Source organism: Myripristis murdjan, chromosome 10, assembly GCF_902150065.1.
Source record: "Myripristis murdjan chromosome 10, fMyrMur1.1, whole genome shotgun sequence".
Classification (NCBI taxonomy): domain Eukaryota; kingdom Metazoa; phylum Chordata; class Actinopteri; order Holocentriformes; family Holocentridae; genus Myripristis; species Myripristis murdjan.
In genome coordinates, this window is record NC_043989.1 from 11134163 (window position 1) to 11157834 (window position 23672).

A 23672-nucleotide genomic window follows, 5' to 3' on the forward strand; every position below is an offset into this window, starting at 1 on the left:
TTAGTTCTCTCTTCAACCTTCCAGTCATGAATTACAAACATGTGTGCGCTTCAGCAAGAAAGACACACACTAACAAGCGTAGTCATGCGCACACCAGTTCGTGTGTGCAGACAATGACCTGCTGAAATGCATTTGCATGCAGTCATTCACACTTACTTGATTACACACACACACACACACACACACACACACAGACAGACATACACACACATGCACACAAAAACACACCCAGATAGACACTGCTCAGGTCATTGTTCAGTATCAGGCCATGCTGTTTAGCCAAAGAGGCAGCTCTGAGTGTGTGTGTGTGTGTGTGTGTGTGTGTGTGTGTGTGTGTGTGTGTGCATGTGCATGTGTGCTTATTTTGTGTGCACATATAGTGTGTGTGTGTGTACTTATGTTGTGTGCACATGAGTATGCAGTGTGTGTGTGTGTGTGTGTGTGTGTGTGTGTGTGTGTTTGTGTGTGTGTGTTCACGCATGCGCTTGAGTGTGTGTGTGTGTGTGGAGAGAATAGGGATCTTTGAGCCGATAAGTCTTGCCTGGCCAGAGCTGAGGACCACACAAGCTTGGGCCTGCTCTCCAAACAAAGGCGCCAAGCCCCTTCACTCTGACTGACGGGCTGTCAGCAAAGCCTCAGCGCACACATAGACATGTGACCAGCCGGAAGTAAAGGGAAAAGGAGTCCCCCTTTCTTTCTTCACTGGCAGTCACAGACTGCTATTTCAGCCTCAGCCCCAGCCCAACCCACATGGCAGTTTGGAGCAACATGTTTGCTCTGATATGCAGTTGATTTTCATTTATTAAATTAGGAAGCCCTTCTAACCACTGTGTTTAAGAGTGTTTTCAAAATGTTAGATTCCTTTTTAATGGCAGAATAAACAACGCTTTTGTCAGAAAAACAATCTGGTTCTCTTTATTTCAGCCATGAGTAAGCCAAAACATCCAATTTCCAACCATGATTAATGCATACTGATTCTTTTTTTGGTCTAACTCATAGGTTTTAATAAGAACCCTCTCTCCTAATTGTTCCGCAAGACAGAATTACCATTCCAGCCCATTTCAGATGGCAGTAATAGGAGCAGCAACTGACTGTGGTTTTCCCTTTGCTTTGTCATAGCCCAGTTTGGTGTTATAGCTGAGTCTCTAATAGGGCAGTTTACATTAGAGTTCACACAGAGCTGTACTTTTAGTACTATGCTGTTTGTTATCTGGTTGTTTGCCCCATGGCAGAGACTGATTCTCTGTGGCTAGCTTAGTGGAACACTCCATAAAAGAGCTTGAAAGAGTGAGAGCAACAGTGTAATGGCTTTTCTTGATTCTATTCACAGATACTGTTTTTGGCAACGGAAAGACTCCAGACTATCTCCTCTTAGGCAACATGGTTTACACAGTAAGTTCACCAGTCTTCTTGAGACACAGTGTTTCTGTTATGTTAAAAAAGGTGTGGTATCTTATTAAATTTCTGTTAATGAACTTCAGTTAGTATTAGAAAGAATGTGCCAAGTTCTGGGAAAATTCGTGTTTTGTCTCTTATCCAGAGTCAGACAAGAAAATTGATACTAATTTCATTCCTGTGTATCCACTGCAAAGAACGACCGACTGAATGCTGACTTAGTTCAGTATGTGGCTGCAGTGGGAAACACCTAGCATAGCTCATGTAAAGTGAGGAAAATATACCTTGATTCTGGCTTTCTGAAGCATTTCTTATTCATTCAAAACAGTTCACTGGAAATACAGTTGCACAATAGCTGTTTTGTTTCTTGCTCCATGGTACATTTCATTTTCTTTTTCATGTTCTTTGAGCTAAACTTGCACTGGCTGTCACTTTGAGATTCTGGTATGGTTCAGTCTTGGATCATTTCACAGTATAAATGTCCAGCCAGATACAACCTCAAATATCAAACATGTTTGAAAAAACTGGCAGTCGACAATCTTGAACATGTTCACACTACAGGATAATCTGTGTTTACTGTGAGGCTTGAGTAGCCCAGATTCCAGTCAGGTTTAGAATTGGCATCAAAGTCACCTGGTGTGACATAGGATTTAGTTTTCTTGCACATTTGTTTTGCTTTTGTGATGATTATTATAAAATACATATGTATGTTGTTATTTGTGCTTTAAAATGCATTTTTTTTTCTGAACTTATGTTCTCTGTCTAAAACAAAAACTCTGTGCTTATGCAAATCAAGTATGCACTACTGTGGTACATCTGCGTAAGGCTCCCGTTGAATGCGTGGCTGTGTTAAACTTCCTGTGACTTTAAGGTGGTTTTCATATTGGAGAGAGAGAGATTTCTTACTGGGTTAGCGTATAACTTTTTGATTTGTGTCTCCATAGTTTGTGGTCATCACAGTTTGTCTTAAAGCTGGCCTTGAGACCTCATCATGGACCATGGTAAGTTGATGGCTCTCTCCTCTCTCACTAAGGCTCTCTTATCTGCTGCCAGTTCCTCTGTTTTTATGTGTCCAGTGATACTTGTGACATTCTTTTTCCATCCTGCTCTTATCTCTGAACCTCTTTGTCCAGAAATGGTTTGTGCTCCATTGGGCTTGTAACTATAATACCGATGAAATGACATGTATGGTAACTGGTAACTTAGAAAATAGAAAGTTACTATACAAGTTTGTGTATAAAAAGTAAAATGGTTGCCCAAATGCCATTTTAATACCATTTTAGGCATATTATTGTATAGTTTGAAGGAGCAGTAAATGGTTACATCACTTTCTTTACCTTGTTACTCTCTGCTTCCACATTAACTAGTTCAGTCACATCGCCATCTGGGGCAGTATTGGCCTGTGGGTGGTGTTCTTCGTTATCTACTCCTCCCTGTGGCCCCTCATCCCTCTGGCTCCCGACATGTCAGGAGAGGTAAACATGCATGCAAGCACGTCCTCACACTCATATGCACATAACAACTGATCCCTTCAGGAGTAAAGATACCACTGATATTATTACCCATCAGTCACAGACGTACATTGCCTCATAATTCATTTTCCACCACAGGGAGATGCTGGTGGGAAATTTCAGAGTATAGTTTGACGCCGAGTTTCTGTAAGGAGAGCTTGAGAGGTATAAACTATTGGACCTCTGGCTTGTGTTGCATAATGACTTAATTGGGCCAATTAGCCCAGTGTTTGTGTTATGTCGCCCACACTCGGCCCTGAGTATCCACAGGTGACATTGAAACATTGTAGCAGTCTGGAAAAGTGCTGGGTGAATTTATCCTGAAGCAAAACAACGAAGGTTAGGGGATCCGGTTTGCAGTGTGCACACTCGTATCCTAAAGAGCAGTGCACCCTGGGACTGTTTGCATTTATCCAGAGCGCTAGTCACCAAGGTCATAAAGTAATGGTTGCTCATAGCAAAAATGACCTTGAAGGTTCACATAGGGTTCATGAAATTAACATGGGCATTCACTTTTATTCATTGAGTGGAACGCTGTTCTATGTGGGCCACTGTAAACAATTCATGGGAGCTTAGACAGGCTCTCTTTTTGAGCAAGTATGTTTTGAGCAAGAAAAATGGAGCATCTTTTAATCATCAAACAACAAAGTAGCCTGGATCTGTTGGAAATGTTGCCACCGTTCAGCCATCTGTAGAAGAAAATACCGAAGCCAACAAAAGACAAAACAAATTTTCTGTTATGCAGTGCAATATATTATTTCATAGCTTAGTTAAACTGACCATAAAAGGATCAGAAACCCCCTCTCCCCCAGTTTGTCATATTAGTTTAACCCTGCCTGCCTAAATGTACACAAAGACGCACATGGTCTCTTTCTCTCTCTCTGGCTCTTAATTTCTCAGTCTCACTCTCTGTCACTCACACACACACACACACACACACACACACACACACACACACAGAGGCAATGATTATCTCCCCTTCACTCTATCCCTTGTCTGTAAAGCAGGGTTCTTTTATCCAGGCCCTGCAGCATTGGAGTAAAGAAAGTATGGGTGTCCTGTGGGCAGCTGGTAACCCTATGCCCCAGCCCCAACATGGAGACGCCCGTACATCATCACACAGGGACATATCTCACTGAAACCTGAGAGAGCATCAGAGACACTACCTCCACCTCTGAGACCTTGTAGACCTCTATAGAGTGGGATTAGGCTCAGCCTTAATACAGCCCCCCTCTCTACTCTTACCTAGTACTCCATAATGCCTGCTTAACCCTTCAGATATTTTTGTGCTCCTTGTCCCTCCATATATTTATTTTGCACCTTGCCTTTCACTTGTTTCAGCCTTTCCTTTGTCCTTTATTTGTTCTTTTGGGTTTTTTTCTTATTGTCATTTAAAAACTGCCTGAGGGCCAACAGCACAACAGATACCAGAACTCTGTTCTCCTGTTTCTGCTCCTACTGACTCCCCACCTCACTGCCTTTAACTGGAGACATTAAGCAATGGTCCACGTAATGTGAAGGCATTCATCAGTGTCAGAGAAAATTTTCTTTGGACGATTGACAAGACAGGTGCAAGATCCATCCACAAAACATCTTGAAACAGCCAGTGTGCCTTTCATAGGTACTCCCGAATTGGCCAGCTCCCAATCCATCTGTCTCATTCATTTTAACTTCACAAAAGTCTGACACGGATAGCAAAAGGAGATGTCAGATTATTCTGTACAAGCAATGTAATCCTCCACGCTAAGCGGCTTAGCTTCACCTCAGGAGGTGTCACAGGTAGACCCTGTCACATTGGCCTGCTGTCTGCTGACATCAACACAGCTGCTTTAAGTATATTTCTTCTCAATTCTCGCTTTTCACCCACACCTGTGCCTTTTTCCAACTTCTGCCACAAGCTCCAGTGGACCTCCACTCATTCTCACGCCTAATCAATTACTTGTCATCAGCACATGGATATTACACTCAGCAAGTGTGCAATATCTCAGCAGTTTTTCTGCCAAGAGATAAGCAGCATTTTCTCAGTAGAGAATCATTTTACCCAGAAGTGTGTAGATGTGTAATATACCATGATGAGTAACATTTTTGATGTGTTGATGGGATTTATAAAAGAATGGAAGGGGTTATTTCTTGGTTCTTTTTTGCATGAATTTTTAGAAAATTGCCCATATTTACAGACAGCTGTAGTACTTGTAGCATATCACAACAGACTATCTTTGAAGTAGAGGAATATTCTTTATATTATCACAGAAATGTCTGTTGCTTCTGTCTAAAGACAGTCAGTCCTGCCATCGGGTTGCATTAACCCATATTCATATGTGAATATTCCTAAAATGTAGTAAAATTCCCTAGTTATATTATATATATGGTGGGAAATGTGGTTGTGCCCATGACCTTATAACATATCACAGGCACATCAACAGAATGGTTTGAGTTAGAAAAACACCAAACTAAACTACACACTTCAACGATTACAAAAGACAAGATATTTAACAAACATGACAAATGCCTTAAATCATTTTGAATTTCTGCTTGGAATTCTTAGAATATGTTTTTATGTACATGCTCATTTTACATTTCTACTTATATTACATTCATGAAACATAATCACATCAGTGGGGGAAAAAAGGAAGCATGGAAATCTGATTGGCTTTTGATGGTCACTGACCATGAGAGGTTCAGCTGTTGCCTACTGTTTTTGGTCAGCAACCTTGACGCATCCACACACACACGCTAGGTTTCCCTGGTTACTCAGCTCAACAGGAATGAATTAATTACTAGTGACTTGTTGATTGTGTTCCTTGCAGTGTGAATGTGGGAACAGACTTTCAGATAGTGTCCACTATCTGTATGTTGACACACTCATGCTCTTGCCTGCCATGCATACAGGATGGCTATTTTAGGCAGTAATAAAGTATATCTAATCTATTCAATGAATTCAGTGGTTGTAGCAGGTGTGCATGCATGATTGTTGCTACCTGTGAGCTCTCTTGTTGGAAGCCATAGGGAGCTGTTATGCCTCTGGGTTCGACTGAAACATCAAGCTCCCAGACCCCTGTCATGTAACAGGAAACTGAAAGGTCCCTCACTGTTAAACCTCTAAAAGATGCAGTGATGGAATTGGAGGCCTCCCTTCACCACTGATGTTGACTTTATCAGCCTCCAGTGTTTTTGGAATTCTTATGGTCTTTCTTAAGGAGCCGTATGTGTTGTGTTAAAGTGTTGTTAAAAACTTGCTCCAAAATCCACGAGCCCTCCCAGGGCTAATGATTGATATGTTACTAGAGCACATGGTTACTGCATCACTGACTGTGGTGTGATACTTAGGGTGGATACAGTTTGAGTGAGTAGATTATTTATTTTGGTTTATGCATGCCCATGTGTATTCCATGTGCTTATATGTGTAAAACTGAAACAAAGTCTGTCCTATGATTGATCTTTTTTGGCAATTTTAATCTTTTCAAGACACATTATAAATCACAGATGGACAGTTGTGACTGTGTGACTTGTGCTGAGTTATAAGTGTTTATATAAGGGGTTTTCCCCTGTATTTTCCTAATGGATGTCTTACTGTCTTTGTGAGGCAGCACACAGAGAGCAGAGTGTTAGATTGACCCAGCTGAGAAAGTCAGCATTTGTTTTCCACATCTATATCTTGGGGTGGTTAGGGGATTGTGAATTCCTTGTTTGCCTCTGCTTTGCAATGGGAATTTTGGGAATTTTTGGATTTGTAGGCCTTGTCCATATAAGACTGCTTCTTTTCTCTGTTGCTTGCTCATTCAGTTATTTTTCCTTTTCTCCTCCTCCTTTCTGTCTTTCTCTGTCCTCAGGGACTGGTACCCCTCTGCTTTACTGTTTTCTGCCTATTCATCTTCAGCAAGCTTTAACATAAAGATTTTGTATTCAGAGCAGAGGCTGTTAGGGATTGGAGCCACATTTGGCCAAATGCATAGATTCACCCTCTCCTTGCAGCCATTTACTGTCTGGAGTTACTCAACAACTAATTCAGAGAGCAGTCTTCACCTATTCCAAAAAACATGCACAGTCTGGTTAAGCCAGCTGAATTCAGCCAATTGGAAAAACAAGCATGGATAGATGCAGACCAAAGTATTGCCTCAGACTGGATTTGACGTAGCCTAGTCCCTAGTCCCTTCAGTATACCTAATAAAAAAAAGTGTGCACAAAGGAGCTCTGTGCACTCAAGCAGCTAGTGTCTGAATATTAGCATCTCTGGGTTGTGGCAGAGTCAGTAGAGCAGTCTTCAGTGTATGACTAAAAACTGTTTGGGATTCTGTTTATATTTGTGTCTAATATTGTTTATGCAGATACAGAGGCGGGTGGCAGAGTCTGTGTGACACGTGTATGAGTCTCTCACATATGAAGCTGGCTTTTTTCAATCTATACTTTCCAAATCCAAAGGCCTGGCCACAGGGTGAATAGTGAAGTAGTGGATTGTCCTCTATTCACATTTACCATCACAATAGCAGGCATTTACATTCTTAGAGCCTGTGGGCCTTTCTAAGCATGATCAGCCAGCTGCTGCTTTGATGGATTCCCCTGATCAATTCTTCCTGGAATATTACCATAAAATACTTGAGTTTTCAGGTATAGTCAAGGTTTTCGTCCAGATTTTGGGATTTATGTTTTTGAATACCGCCAATGCCTTTGATTTTCTTTTATGAGCTCTTACTACACAACATTTGGAAATTATTAGAAGTGCTGAGAAACATACGACTTTGATATAATAGCTTATTTGTGGGTTTTGTATGAAAGTACCAATCTAAGTTTGCATGTGTCAGTGTTTGAGGTAGTTTTTGTGTGTATACACGTTTGTATATTTATGGGCACATATGATTGCTTCTGTCTGTCTAGAGTGTGTGTGTGTGTGTGTGTGTGTGTGTGTGTGTGTGTGTGTGTGTTCGTTCGTGTGTGTGTGTGTGTGTGTGTGTGTGTGTGTGTGTGTGTGTTCGTTCGTGTGTGTTCGTGTGCGTGTGTCCGGTGGTCATGAGGGTTTGATTGCCTGTCAAAACACACCACACCATGCCAGCGGACACCACTGTCTGCGCAGCCAGACAAGTTTATTAGTTTGTCCTAAAAATTCACCCCCACCCCTGGACCCCTCTCACCCGTCCAGCTCCCAAGAGCCCCATGGTATGAAACACCACTAGCATCTACCAAACACTGCTGGATTAACCCGCAGTAGTTGAAGACAAACATTTGTTGATAGTAACTTGTTTGTAGTAACTGCTGTGGATTATTCATTTGTATATATTAACAGAGATCAAGATTGCCCTTAATAATCAAAGTGTGGTTTTTACATAGGCCTAGGTTTACTTTGTCGTAGTTTAATGGTTTCTGTAGGTTTCATGGATTACTGACTTTTATTATAAACTGTTACTTGCAAGGTATTGGTACTAGCCTATATATATCAATTGTGGATGTATGTTATTTATGGAGATATATTAATATAAATATTTCTCATAGATTGAAGCTGTAAAAGACAGAGATGGTTTATTTACTGGGGTCTTTTAACTTTGACATAGTTATGGTTTATTTTCTCAAGCGAGCTGAAACCCCACCATTGAAATATGTGATACACTGGATGAAAACCAAAATAATTTAACTGATTTATGACCATAAAAAGAATGTTTTCATTATGGCTGCCTAATTTCAAAATTGACATGACAATATCCCGTGCGTCGACGCAATTTTCCCTCATCTTATATATTTTTGGTCACTGGGCAATATAGAAAAGCTCTATTCATTCCCATCCCATCTCAAACTGTAGGAAAAAGCCATTTTGATTTCCAGTCATTAGAGATTTCCGCTTTCCCCAGTGTTTTGTCAGACATCAAAGTCCATTTGCTGGTAATGGCGAACAGATTAGCTAATTTGGAAACACCTGAGCACTTTGATACGTTTGACACTGATCTGTGTGTGCATGTGTGTATGTGCAAGTGTGTGTGTCTCTGTGTTTTTTCACACACTTGTGTGCGTGTATCTCCTAAGGCGCCATCTGAGAGCCCTGCCTGTTTCAGATTACAGGAAGGACATTGTCTGGAGGCCCCAGCAGTTTGAACAAGTGGCACAAGCATGTTAGGCCCAAATTGTATTGCAAGGAGCGTGAGTTTTGCACTTTGACACATAATGACAGATAGTTTCAATGCAACTTGGCCAAAGCAAACATGGCCTCCTCTCAGAAAGCTGAAATGGTTAGCCCATGCCAAGATGATCCACTGTCCCCCTCTCCCCTCGAGACCCAAAGGAACCTCCCAACATGGCCATGGCTTCGTAAGCCTTCAATTTAAACCATTATAGAAGACAGTCTACTTCTGATGAATTGCGTGTTTCCTAGATGATCAAGGAAAGAGATGAAGCTGTTTGCTGACATGGCAAACTAAGATATCCAAGGAGATGTAGATCTGAATTGAAAAATTTCACATTTAAACTTATTTTTCTTCTGGCATGACAAATGAGTCTCAGTGAAGATCACAGCTGTCTCATTTATGTATTTATTTTGGCCCATGCACTCAATGAACACATTTGTTGGATGCTCCTAAATTTAAAAAAAAAAAAAAAACATGACCTCATTGTTTATTATTCGAAAAGGTTATGAGGACAGAAAAGAAAGTTTTCTGTCTGTGAACTTTTATTCAACTTGGCTGTGCATTTATGCTTTGACAACCTATGAATGGGTTTTTTGGTGAACGCTTTTTACCATTTGTGGCCCCGGTGAGAATTAGATGTCTTTACTGTCACACAATTCATGAAATTGCATCCAAGTTTTTATGGACAATCAAATAATAGCATCCTACCCATGTTTCAATAAAATTCACTGTGTCTCTTTCTCCTCATATCATTTCCCTTGTTGTTACCTATTCCATTGCACTCAGTGGAATCTGAGGATCATTTGAGTGGCATTCATGCATTTTAGAGGGTTTCTGTGTATTTGATGGTAGGCATGCATCTCACCATTTTCAATCTGCAATTTTGTGAAGTTGAGTATAGCACACAGCCTGTGAAATACGCACCCCTTCCTTTTGGCCAATTTTTCATGCATTCTTTGTATGTTTAGTAAACAAAACCCTAGATAGTCTGTCATTTCTTGAAGAGCTTGCATCAACAACATGTCTACCCAAGAGACAGCTTCTCTTTACACCATAAGATAACATAGCACCAGCATGGCCTTTCACTTTTGGTGAACTCTTGTGTCCCATATACAGTAGACAAATGGATAGATGACCAGGAGTAGGTACAATTTTACATCAGTGGTCCCAGTAGAAATCAAGTGTACTTCAGGGCCAAGACCCCTGATCATTATTATTATCATTATCCTTATTATTCCCATTAATCCCATAATCCCATATAATCCCATTACCGGGCGCCAGGTTCTGCCACTTGGTTCTTGGTTTCGTGGTTTCATGCTAACTCTCCTTATCTATACAATCTATACAATAATGTATATACTTCAGTTCCATCTGTATATTGTCATATTCATTCCATATGTATATTTTCACATCTCATATCTCTTTTCCTTAGGTTAGCCCTTATTGTATATTTTTAGTTTTTAGTCTTCATAGTCTTTATTGTATATATTTAGCCTTTATTCTTTTTTTAGTTAACTTTATTGTATGTTTCTACTGTTGCTGCTGAAACTCCAGAATTTCCCTGGTTGGGATCAATAAAGTATATCTATCTATCTATCTATCTATCTATCTATTATTATTATTATTAGTAGTAGTAGTGTTAGTATTATTATTACAGGCTACTTCATTTTCTGAAGTCAGTTTTGGTGACTCAGGCTAATAGAATCACCAGCTTACAGTAGGAAACTGCCTTATCTGCATCTTTTGTTGTTAGGAACTACTCTGAGGAGCTGATGTGATGATCTTCTCCAAACAATCATTCAAATGTAAAAGTATTTGGTGTGAACCTTACAGATATACCATATATTTGAAGCGATTCTGCTGCATCCATGTCCGCTTACATTGAGTTGCTGTTGTATCAAATGCATCTTTTATACACATTAAAAACACCTCAAATTTCAATCCTCCCTCTGTAGCCCTGTATGATCAGAGGCTCTCAACACAAAACAAAGTGGAGTTGTTTTCCTGTGTAAAAGATACCACTGTCTAAATAGTTCACAGGTACTTCCTCCATCCTGAAGGGGCAGGGAGGGGAAGCACTCAAATGTGTTTGAGGAAATCCAAACAACAACATGGTATCATTTAGTCATGGTGGATTACCTACTTTGACCAAGCTAGTTTGGCCTATCTTCTCACTGTTTTCACAATTGAGATTCTTGTTTTGGGCTACTTTTGTCATGCATGGTTTTTGTTATTTGGCACAATAGGAGATGATAATGGCTATACCTTTGGGGGCTTTTGTCTTTTTTTCCCCTCTAAGGTCTTCTCCATTTACCTAATCAGCTGTTGAACTCTGCATTGTTTCCAATGACTGGTAAGAATTTATCTGTGTGTGTGTGTGTGTGTGTGTGTGTGTGTGTGTGTGTGTGTGTCAGGCGGAGATGATGTTCAATTCAGGCGTCTTCTGGATGGGCCTGTTCTTCATCCCAGTCACCTCGCTGGTCTTTGACGTGGCCTACAAAGTGTAAGTCTCCTCTCTGCTCTGGTCGCTCATCATCACCCCCTGCACTTCTCTCCAGGGAATTCCTTGGGAATTTCTCCTATCTTCTCAAGAAATCCCTTCCTGAGTTTGTATCGGCTTCCCAGGAAGTGCAGCATTTCCATTTAGTGAATAAGCTGTGGGAAATGTGCAGATACTCTATGTATGCTGTATCTGGTTGACATCAGCTCACAGTAGATCAGAGATATCATAAAAAATTTGCAACAGCAGAAATTTTATTTACAATTTATACAGGTTGCATCAAGACATCTGTCATTGGTTGTTGCATGGTAATTAATTTTATTTTCTTATGCTATACGTTTTATGAACAGGGTTAAGAAAGTGTGTTTCAAGACCCTGGTGGATGAAGTACAAGAGCTTGAGGCCTTATCCAAAGATCCTGGTGCAGTGGTGCACGGCAAGAGGTACAATTACACACTACCTAACCACACTTCTCTCTGTAGCCTTTACATTTTAAATTCTTAACATAATCTTTTTGATGTAGTATTTATCTAATCTTATCTATTTATCGTATCAAAAAAATCTATTTGTAGTAAAATTGTATTGTTTTCCTCTTAGAACTCCAAACCTTTTACTTTGTCAGTGTGTGATCTGTTTCATTTGAATTTTTCTTGTTGGTGTTAAAGAAATAACTGGTGTCACTTGCTTTCTGTATTTAGTGCCCGCTATTATACACATCCAAACCACTCATCCAAGCTAAGTGGTCCATGTCTGGGCCATTATTCTTACTTTGGCTCTGTGTAATAGTGCACAGAGAGACCCTGCAAAGCCTTGGTAGGCTAAATGTGAAGAATGAATTTCTTCCCAAATTAATTATGGCCATTTTGAGGAAAAATCACATCCATCATCTAAAATACAAAATACATCATTTAATATTTCATAACTATAGGTTAATGGCTCCACTTATTTTAGTGTTTTGTATGCAAAAAGGTTTGAAATTTACCTGAGGTTTTACTTTAATGTTCGCAATCACTCTATAATAGAAGGCATTGTTTTTATTCCAAATCGTCATTTATTTTGGAGCAACCTTCTTCCTATATTAAAGCCATATATCATGAAAACAGCTCCATGAGATACACTCTTATTAGTTAAACCAGGTTTTCTCTCTTGGCTCTCTTGGGTCCCCAAGGCCTGTGGTGGGAATTAGCATTGAGCAGATCAGGGTGAAATCTCCTGCCGGCTGAAAGCGATCCCCCTACCTGGCCACTGTCCCGGACCCAGCAGGCTACAGCCCTGGTCCTGGCACACACACATACACATCCACACATACAAAAACAAGTATGTATACAGTGGCAAACACACACTCACACACATACCTGGATGTTTCTGCATGTATGCACGTAGGCAGGCATGCATATATTAGTGCGCAGACACGTAACACACATCCATGCAGATAGTATGCATGAGTACACACTGGACAATTGATTTACATGCATGCCTACTGGCCAACATGATATTCCAGATATTTCACACAGACACATGCACACGCACAGACACATGCACCTTAATTCATTCCTGTTCCCCTGCATCTCCAGAGTTTTGTCTCCCTAAATAGTCTTTCGCAGCAGGTAGAGCAGTTGGCAGGTCTGTCCTCACTCTGCTCTGTGGAGGAGCTTAGACAGAGGCTTGATGTATGGGTCATTAAATCTGCCTGTGGTGCTCAGTGTGATTTTTAACACACTCTATGTGTGTGTGTGTCTCTCTCTCTCTCCCTCTCTCCCTCTCTCTCTCTCTCTCTGTGTGTGTGTGTGTGTGTTCCTGCAGTTTGACGGAGAGGGCCCAGCTCCTGAAGAATGTCTTCAAGAAGAGTACAGTTAGTCTATACCGATCTGACTCCATGCAGCAAAATCTGCTCCGTAAGTCACACTGATTTTTTCTCTTATCTTTCTTTTCTTTTTCTTTCTTTCTTTCTTTCTTTCTTTCTTTCTTTCTTTTTCTTTCATTGTCTGTCTTTCTTTCTGTCTTTCCCGACACACATAGACAGTCACTTCCTCAGTGTACCTCAAGTCAAGTCAGAGGTGTCTCACCATTATCCCGAAGAGAAATCAGAGACTCGAGTTATCTCCATTAGATTTATCTGCTTCCAAACCGTGAGCTAGCCAGGGGAACAGAGCGAGTGTCATCATTCCTACCCCAGCATATCTTCACAGCCCCCAGAGGAGACTGTCCTTCATGCGGGAGAGTCAGAAACACTCCTCATCCTACCTCTCTATATACTTTTTCCACATTAACCAGATACAGGAAAAACACATCTGTATTCCTGTCTTGAGGCCGATTATGTAACTCTAAACATGGCCCCATGGCTCCCTGCGTCTTAACACCTGCTACCCACTACTATGTCGCTCCAGTGGGCCATCCACTCATTTTTACAGTTATACGAGTTATTTTCAAGGTAGTGTGGAGAGGTGAATATAGATAATGTGGCTTTGGTTTTGTGGTTTTTATTTCTGTTCGTGTTTTCTCTGTTTTGTTTTGTTTTGTTTTGCTGTGTTCTGTTCTGTTCTTTCTGCTCCTTTGTTTGATCATTTTGTGTTTTGTTTGTCTCGTAGGTGGGGATCAGGTCATTACTGTGTGACACCTTGCATTTCCCCTTAATTCTTCACCCATAAAAATCCAGTCCCACCACCCTGATAGAAGCCTGTTTTCCTGTAGATCTTAATGCTCTCTCTATTGACTTCCGCTCCTTCCCTCGTGTGCCGTGTCCTGAGTTGAGCGCTCTTTAGAGCAAGATAATGATTGACAAAATTTTGCGCTGTTATTCTCCACAATGCACTCGTCTCAGCGCGGCCCTTTGAACTCGCCCGCTGGCCTCCAGGTACTGACCGAGTCATTTGACACCTGAAGGTGAGTCAGGGGTCAAAGGTCAGGGTGAACCCTATGTGCTGGCTTCAGATCTGTAAAAAAGATCACAGGGCTGCACTAACACTACAAATGCAAGTTTTAGGGGGGCATTGGCTAGTTTTTTACTAGTTTTTCTGTATTCTTTTCATTTCATTATTTATGTTAACCCATTTGTTTGTTTTTTACTGTCTGTTAATTGAGATGGTTTGAGTGTTTTAGTTTTTTGTCTGTTTTTATTCCTTAAATTTAAGATAATTATGTTTAAGCTAATTGCCTTGTCTCAGTTTTAATTGCCTTGATCCCTTCTGCAGATGGCTATGCCTTCTCTCAAGACGAGAACGGCGTGGTGTCACAGTCTGAGGTCATCAGAGCCTATGACACCACCAAACAGAGGACCAATGAGTGGTGAGCCCTGCCCTTCTTGGCCTGGCCGGCCTATCCGGAGCCACAACAGCCGTTTCCAATGGCGATTTGAAGCAAACAAGGAGAAGCCATGGGTTGAGCTTATGCCTCCAGCCTGAGGGGATTTTTCGACATAATGGAATTAGAAGAGAAGAAGAGAACGATGTCTTGTTATACTTCAAAAAGGGAAAAAAACTAGGAACAAAAAAGTATTGAAAACATATTTACTATGCTGTAGTTGTGTGTCCAGCAGACATGATGAGCACTGTGCTTTTTTAGCAGAGCCTGTGGTCTGAAGTTCCTCGCTTGTTGGAGCTCAGTTTGTCGGCGTGAATGATCTCCTCCCTATTTATTTAAGGCATTTTTAGCACTGAGCCAAAAAGTATAAAATCATTTTATTAAATTTAAGTCCAGCTTCTGTGATACTGTTGATGTATTGTACAAGTGAATACACTGGACAGTGATTACTTTTAGAGTACAAAATTAATTTGAACTTACAGGAGATTGCCAAAGAGCAGTCGTATATACAATCGATTCCAAGTACCAGTAAATTCGGAAAAATTTAAACCAAACATAATTACACTCCTGAGTGTATTCCAGCACTAAATGGACCACTTCAGACCAGATTTGTAAATGTTTTAGTTTTCTTCTTTGTTTTGCACTTAAGGAAACATTTACTGTATAGTAAGGCCTTACATTTGTTCATGCCTTCAGCCATACCTATCTCTTTCATTCACATTTTTTTCTGTTCTTTTTTTTTTTTTTTTTTTTTTTTTTTTTTTTCTAAAGTATGTGGATATTGTGCCTGCTTAAAAATTTCTTTTTTACAATTGCTTCCTATGACATAGTCCGGTTGGTTTCCACCATTTATACAGCAGTTCGATTGCTCCTGACAAAGAAATAGCATTCCACACATCACTCGGCTGCAACAATCACAATGGTGCCTAACTAGACCTTTTCCCTAATAGTAAAAAGATAGCCAAGAATAGTCTAGTCAGCTAGCATAGAACAGTGCTCACCTTTTGAGAGGACAAAATCATTGTCTCCCCCACCACAGTATTGTACTTGTACAATGTGAAAATCACATAGAGTGCCTTGTGGCACATGTAAAACCAAGATTCCTGTTTCAGAGTCCAGCGGAGGGTTTTGTGATGGTCCTTTCTGTATGCTTACAGCGGTGGCTTCTATTTCATGATAGTATGTCCCTCAAAATGGAGATTTTATCCCTCTAACATAAGTGCCATTAGCTTAAGGGAGAGAGAAACATTAGCCAGGAAACTCCACAACAATATCAGAACTACTTTGTCTCTATAGTTATTTTGTGAATTTGTATTTTTATATTGGAAATGTATGAATTTTGCATTGACTGGCTTTGTAATGAATTGTTGTCCGTAACTTCTGTTTTCTTTCTCTGATAACCTGGCAGAATGCTCAAAATGATAGAATGAGGAAACTGAGCTTTCTTAAATGTCTTATTATTAATATTGTTATAGCTTTGTTTATTTATAATTGACTACTTGTGTCTGTGTGATTGCTTTCTTCTCCCTATGGGAGATCAGATTTCTGATGGTGAGAGAGAGAGAGTGTATGTGGCTGTGTGTGTGTGTGTTAGATTGTTGCCTGCATGTGCATGTGTATGTGTGGAGGTGTGTGTGTGCGTGTGTGTGTGTGTGTGCGCGTAACCTCTTCTGTGGATAACCTCTATGTAAGCATTGCATGTATGTGTCCTATATGTGAGATTGGGAGTTCCTGGCACCCCAGTTCTCTTGTCGCATTCTTTTAGTGTGTGTGTGTGTGTGTGTGTGTGTGTGTGTGTGTGTGTGTGTGTGTGTGTGTGTGTGTGTGTGTGTGTGTGTGTGTGTGTGCGTGCACGCACGTGCGTGTGCGTATGTGTGTCTGTTTCTGCGCAGCACACGTTCATGTGCAGTAATGCTTGCTCCAATTGTCTGTCTGCACGACTCCAGGTATTCTTATGGTGTACTACTATGTGCTGATGCATGGCCCATCTGGGAATGTGTGTGTGTGTGTGCGTGTTTGTATGTGGTATGACTGTTTATTTGTAAGTGTGTGAGTGGTTGTGTGTGTGGGTTTGTGCGGTCAAACTCCAGCCTCAGCCATGGGAGTTTTTGGCCCCTCCAATGCTCAGCTCGCTTTGACAGGAGATGTTGCACAATGCACTCAATGTACCTTTCCAGTAGTGGATATCTGGTATTATCTGGTTATTGGTTTTGGTATACAATTTCTCTGGGTGTACATGTTTGTAACTTGTGTTCTTCATGCAGTGTACCTCTACTTTACAAAAAAAGCTCTTTTGTGTTTCTTTTCTTAGTTTAGTGAGGGTATATCAATGGATTGATCTGTTATGCTATTCTTTAGTGTTACTAATTGGTTGTCATCTGTCAAAATTTCCAAACTGCTGAATGTGGATCTCGTTGTTGTGGAAGGCTTGGAATGTTGCTTTTTTCCGGAAAACATAAACACGTTGTCGTCTGTGAAAGTTGTGGGCTGCATGAATGGATAACAAAAGCTGTTCTTTAAATGTTAATCGTACTACTTTGATTCTCCCTCAAGTGTTGGTCACTTTACAAGAGAAAAATGCACTTTTAAACTTTGGTTTTAATATTTGTTTCGTTTACGTCATTTTGTTAAATGATTGTTCTGCATGTTGGGACTGCAAACTTTTAAGTGTTGTCTTTTACTGCCATGAAGGACTACTGAAATAAACTTTGCAAACATGGAGGAACATCTTGATCACTGTCATCTTTGCAGTTGTGTCGCCCATGTAATCTTCTGCCTGTGTGTGTGGTAACAAACAGGACATGCAGTGCAGTGAGAACCTAAACAGGAAAAGGCAGGGGACACTCGAGGAAAAACATCAGTCTGAATCTAGGACAAACAAATATCAATAGAATCCCTATTTATTATTATGTGTTGCTTGATAGACCCTTCACTTGATCTGTCCCTTCATTAATAATCTGTCTCTTGTGACAGATTAACAAAAGTGACCCTGTTGGGCTTTTACTCCGTTTTACTGGGGCTAAAATTACCGTATGACCCTGGGAGATTTGTCTTGCAGAGTTTTATTTTCTTCTCATGTTTTCTTTTTCTTTTTCTTTCTTTTTTTTTGACCTATAACTTCCATGTATTTAAAATGACAGATTATTTCCCCCTCGCTTTTGTGTTCTTGATCACATCTTGATCATCTCTAACTGAAACATAAAATAAAGAGTTATTCTAGCTGAGAAGTCTTTGGATAAACAGCACCAAACCTCCCCCAAAAAAGTAATATCTTTCAAACAGAGTAAGGAATAATGAGGAGTTCCTGCTTTAATAAATAACATGAAAATGGAATTTGACGATTACGATTTCAACGCCTGGCAAAGTTTGAGGAAATTACACAAACCCAAAAACTTTGGGAAATGTTGTGGAAATATGACCATTAACCATTTTTTTCCACAACCAGTCAAGTGCGAAACAGCAGACATTAGCTACCGCTAAATACAGTTATCTTTGAAGGGACAGTAGCCCAAATAAAAACTGATTACATAAATCCCAAGTGAAAGCAATACCTGAGACTTTTAAGTTACACATTAAAGAAATTGTAATCTATGTACTGGAAAATATTGATCACACAAACTACATTTTGTAATAGAAAAGTTCCATAAAAACCACTGGATATAAAAAATTTAAAGAAACCCTTGAAGTATCAGCAAATATCTGCAACAAGACAGTATGGGATATTCATTAGACGTTGATTGCCACGTCTGTTTTACACTCAGATAACTGCAGAACAGAGCAGTCTTTGTTGAGATTTTGCCATACCTGTTGGTGCAACCTAAAACTCTAATTCTGGGGCTAGTTGTTTTTAACACTGTGGCCATGCCATGCTCATTGAACACTGACAATGACTGATCTCAGCGCTGCATTCCTGCTGTGAAGTCTGGCGCAAGAATGAGCGATAGGTAGGGAACTGTTGTGCAGCTCTGGTTTCCTTTATGTTTGGGCAGTGATGGAGGCTTCCCCCATCTCATGACACATTTTTGTACAAATGTTTCAAAGGTATTTCCAGTCATTTTACTTTGACTTCATCACAGTGCACAAAGGGTACTGACAGATAAAATTTTATTTATTTTTTTGTAACTTAGGGAATAATTATGACACCCTTGATCTGGGGTATACTGCCTTGGTCAGCCTGTATAATATTTTGCAGAAGTAGTCATGTACCTCCACAAATACAATTTCCTTTGTGTACCAGTTCCCCCTCTCTTTAAGAGGTGCTTGCGATTGTCGAAATAAACATTTTAATCCCGCGCTTTCGAATGTCTTAAAATACTCCGCACAGTGTCAGAGAAAACTTCCCCGCTGGCCTGTACTGTTCTTTCAGAAAAATGGGAAGCACTTACATTTTCAGTAATAATATTGGCAAAATGCAAGCCAAAACTGTGAGCTGCCACCTGGAGAAAGGCATGTAAAAAAATAAAGGGAGGACACACAACTTTGTTTACCATATTGAATATAAAAAGTGCATAAAATTCAAAACTGTTATTGCCTCGCACAAGTCTGTTGAGATCTGACATGTCCATGTAATGCAGTGGGAAAAACCCCATTGGCACATTGCTCAACATTCATGCTTTATCTCCTGTTCTGCTGCTGCTGCTGCCTCCATTCAGCCGGTATAGGTGTCCCTTCCCAGTACTGGCAGCTGTGTTGCAGTGTGTTTGCCCACAGTGCCACACTGACTCATATCCCATCACAAAATCCTATAATCCCCCTTTTCTCCCCTGCTGAGAGCGCTGTCAGCTCTGCCCAAAGTCGGCAAAGCCTTTGGCCCCTGCGAAGGCTTCAGGCTGCAGGGGGAAGAAGTACTGCTGGGGCAGGAGGAACCCGGCACTCTGGGACGGGTGCGAGTGCATGGAGGGCTGGTGGAGCTGCAGCTGGCTGTGGCTGTGGCTGTGGCTGTGGCTGTGGTTGTGGCTGGTGGGAAGAGGGTGCGGGTGCTGGATTCCTCCTGGCATGGATGCTGCCGGAGACGTGTAAGGGGGAGGCGGGGGTGGAGGCAGAGTCTGAGGGGTGTGGGTTGGGGTGGAGGCTGATGAGGACACGGTGGCAGACACCAGGCACCCGTGCTGGTGCTGCTGCGCCTGGCCCTGGCCGCCGAGGGAGAACCTCCTCACCGAGCTGCCGCCTCCTGCCGAGCTGGAGCTGGTGGTGGCGGTGCTGGACTGGCGCGAGGGGGTGCGCAGGCTCGGGGGCGCAGTGGTGAGGATCATGGGAATGGTCTCGCCTTGGCAGCTGCGGAGGGAGAAGCGGATGGGCTGCTGGGTCGGCTGCTTGGGCCGCAGGCAGGTGCAGCAGTAGACAGCCACCAGGGAGCCGACCACCACGAAGGCAACGAAGATACTGCCCACCATCAGGAAGGGCACATAGACGGGCTCTGAGGGCACAGAGGGTTCATGCACGTTAGGGGGAGTAACATGGAAACTGCCTGACTCAAATTAAAGGCAATCCAAAGTGCCTACATGTGGAAATAACACAACAAGCACTGATTTTTTTTTCTGTTTACACAAATCCAACAAATTTCAAAGATGAAAAAACATCTGGAAAAACTGAAAACATCAAAGGTGAATCACCAATTATTTCAATATTTCTTACTGCCTCTCCTCCCTCTTGCTCTTTTGTTGTTTGAGTTTGCCTCACAAAACTACACACATCTGGTGTTTTGGATTTACCCAAATTCAATTATTTATTGTAAAAAATCAGGGTGGCCAAATTTGTTCATGATATTTATATTATCTCATAATATAATTTGTTAAATCTCTCACAGTATTAATGACAAAACCTAACACTATAGTATTTCTGCCTGAGGAAAAATGTCCTCAATTTAAATAAAAACGGTTAGATTTCACTTCAGAAAGCCCGTTTGCACCCAAGGAGGAAATCGTCGTGTTTATTTATTTAAACAGAACAAAAACATGAGGAAATTGTGTCGACACTGCCAACTCAGTTATAGAGCTGATCCAATCGGGAAATTGAAAGAAAACCAGTAAAATCTCGAGGATTAAATTATTATTATAAGGAACAATATATTAAGTGTGACAACTTGAACGGCAATTGAACGTTTGCAGAAGTTGAGGAAATTAGTTTATTTCTTCTCTCATAATGTCGTGGGTTTGTTGTGACTTTTACTCTGGTTTGCAGATTTGAGTTTTGTGTCAAGTCCGAGTGTGTTGAGTCTGGGACAGCAGTGAGCCTGCGTGTGTGTGTGTGTGTGTGTGTGTGTGTGTGTGTGTGTGTGTGTGTGTGTGTGTGTGTGTGTTAAATCTGGAAATACACTCTGGAAAATGGTGCGTAGGCCTAAAACAATCCACATTTTACTGTACTCCTAATTCCATTCCATCAGTCATACGCTCCGTTTCAGTGTTTTACGTATTTGTTTCACATTTTGACACACAAATAAATGATGTCAGATGAAGCCACAGGACCCCAGATAAAGGCAGGTGCTGCGACTGGATGTTGTACTAATTTTTTTGAAAGAGTAATTAAAGTAAAAACTAGATCAGCACTTTGCCTGTTTGTAGATAGAGCAATAGGTACACAGTAACACCCATAATCCGCAGGTTATTAAATACCTATAATACATTAAGAAGGTGGGGATTGGCTTGGAGAGATTTGTGAAATTGTAAAAATGGATTATAGGATTTTATACACTAAACTTCTTGCCCACTGTGTAATTCCTCATCTCAAAAGTGAGCAGGGTGGACCACACTGTCAGATCAGCTTGTACTTCAGCCAGAGGACCCGGTTCAAGTCCTCCTGTGGTGACCGAGGTGTCCTTGAGCAAGGCACTGACCCCCCACTAGCTGTGTTTGCTCTCTCCTAGTCAGCCCTGCTCTGAGCCTGACCTCCCTGTGGGGCAGAGTAAACCTGCAAGGCCCAGTTAGCCCTAGTTTAAAATTTACACTAAACAGAAAATATTTTAACATCAGTTTGTTTACTTTGTCATGTTTTGTTGGTTTTGGCTGTTGACTGAGAATTAGAAACGCAGTCCTGCAGCGTTCTTGTTAATTGAGCTCTTCAAAGCACATTTGGGATGGGTTTTACTATAAAACTTACGCGCTGCAAACTCGGTGTTGTCCAGCTCCCTGTCGTTGGTGCAGCTCCCCTGGTCCAGTCGTGCGTCCGCAGCCGCACAGCAGTACCGCAGGGAGCAGGAGCCACAGCACACCGTGGCGTCCATGGTGTCAAAGTCCTCTGGACACTGAAAGCCCTCATGGTAATTCCCATTAGTGTCCAGCCACCCATGGCAGTACTCCCCTTGTGCATCTGATATCCGCAGATTCCAGGTCAGATACCCCAGCAGCAGGCAGTTCAGCAGGCACACCATCCCGGCGGCAGTGGAGGCGCACCGGCGCTCACGTCTCTCGTAGCCAACAACTCCCTGCTACTAAGTGTCAGCCGGGGTCACAAAGTCTTCATGAGGATGAGTTTGATTAGAGAAAAGCCCCGAAACGGGATCCCGTTTATCGGAAAGTCTGTCTCACTAAGCAGGCTATGTCACCGTCATCTTCCCCACCGCACATCTCAAAGAACCGCTTTCGCCAACGCAACGCGTGAGAAAATCCTTAATTGAGTCCTCACCGACTGCCCAGATGAATGACGGTCTCAAATCACTTTTCAAAGTCGCATTATCGCGCTTCTTCTCAGACAAAAAAAGGAGAAAATCAGCTCAGAGCGAAGCTGAACAAACCGACCCACTTCTCTCTTTATTCCCCCTGAAAACGAGTGGGAAATCCTCCTGCGGCCGTGTGTTGATGGAGAAGAGAAGTTGTGCGCCCAGCTCATTACATATCTGCTGCTTTTGTGACTCCGACTTCGTCTGCGCGCACGTAACCCCATTAACCAGACGTGCGCATGCACGTAGGTTGGTGGCAGCGGTTGTCTGCACGCTACAAGTGCCTGACAACAGTGAGATGGCCCAGGACAGGCTGTCGTTTGTACTTAGTAAATACTGACTCTTCTTTTAATTTCCCATTGGCTTCTTTAATCTCAGAGAAAGGAGCACAATAAGAATACTACAACCTGCTGAGCTTTTCAAATTCATCTGAAGGGACGTAAAGTCAGGGATGTTATGGAGGCGACAGCCATTTAAATCTACCTCACTAGTCCATTTGCCCCTTTTTTGTTTTCCTAAGGGAGTTTACTACTTAGACCAACATAAAATGCACACATGTAAATTAATAGCTGCAAGGCCAAGCCTACAAACCAATATACCAATACCAAATACCAAACCTGTATTTGAACTTAAATTATTAAATTTTAAAATGCGTTCTTGTCTGACAATACCACTCATATCACCTTTTAGTTTGTAATCGTGCCAAATACAGTCCTGTTTAAAATAAAATAAAATAAAATAAACTCGGGACAAATCAGCAAATCGGACACTTTGTTATTTTTGCAAGTTTTTGATTTTAGATTTTAAATATATTTTTTTTTATATATTAGCCTATATTTTAACCCGCGAGTCCAGCTGGCAAGAGAGAAAATGATCTTCACGGTAACAAGCAGTTCCGCCTATTCCCCCTTCAACCAAATCAACTGTTTATAATCTATTGATGTGGCGCCCCCATGTGGCACGGCAAACTTTTAGGCGTGTGGGATACTGACAGCTGCTTCAAGCCCGGGGTGTTACTGACAGAAAATCTGGCAGAAATTAGGCAGACACCCGGGTTTTACACTTGGCCTAATATTGTTAAGTCAAGATGTTAGAGACTGTTGGGATTCTAAGCCTTGGTTTCTGTGACATGCAAGATGAAAATGTCTCCATTTTTATTTTTGCCAGTTTGTTAAACAAATAATCACTGACCAAATAGTATAATA

The 23672-nt window shown here is 41.4% G+C and overlaps 2 protein-coding genes across 9 annotated transcripts in view; one reads left to right on the forward strand and one right to left on the reverse strand.

Moving 5' to 3' along the window:
- Nucleotides 1–17538, forward strand: part of atp8a1 (ATPase phospholipid transporting 8A1) — a 123150-nt gene extending 105612 nt beyond the window's left edge. For 6 of the 8 annotated variants that reach the window (XM_030061872.1, XM_030061875.1, XM_030061877.1 and 3 more), the window contains 7 exons: nt 1331–1392; nt 2340–2396; nt 2763–2870; nt 11428–11516; nt 11864–11956; nt 13317–13408; nt 14705–17538. In XM_030061872.1, the coding sequence (XP_029917732.1) occupies nt 1331–1392; nt 2340–2396; nt 2763–2870; nt 11428–11516; nt 11864–11956; nt 13317–13408; nt 14705–14802 (599 nt within the window). In that variant the 3' untranslated portion in view covers nt 14803–17538. Of the gene's footprint in view, nt 1–1330; nt 1393–2339; nt 2397–2762; nt 2871–11427; nt 11517–11863; nt 11957–13316; nt 13409–14101 lie in introns of all 8 variants that reach the window. The other 2 variants (XR_003928831.1, XM_030061878.1) reach the window with 2 other exon arrangements.
- Nucleotides 17539–18966: 1428 nt separating this feature from the next.
- Nucleotides 18967–22614, reverse strand: shisa3 (shisa family member 3). Its single transcript, XM_030061880.1, has 2 exons — nt 21909–22614; nt 18967–20229 (listed from the first exon to the last, which is right to left on the reverse strand). Exons 1-2 carry the CDS (start codon nt 22177–22179, stop codon nt 19592–19594), a joined length of 909 nt encoding a protein of 302 aa, XP_029917740.1. The 5' UTR covers nt 22180–22614; the 3' UTR covers nt 18967–19591.
- Between the last annotated feature and the right edge of the window lie 1058 nt (nt 22615–23672).

Bases quoted from the DNA above. Each gene is read 5' to 3' on its own strand.
- shisa3 (XM_030061880.1), bottom strand. From the start codon at position 22,179: ATGGTGTGCCTGCTGAACTGCCTGCTGCTGGGGTATCTGACCTGGAAT. The intron at 20,230-21,908 runs GTAAGTTTTATA...CTGTGCCCTCAG, and splicing joins CAACACCGAGTTTGCAGCGC to AGCCCGTCTATGTGCCCTTC.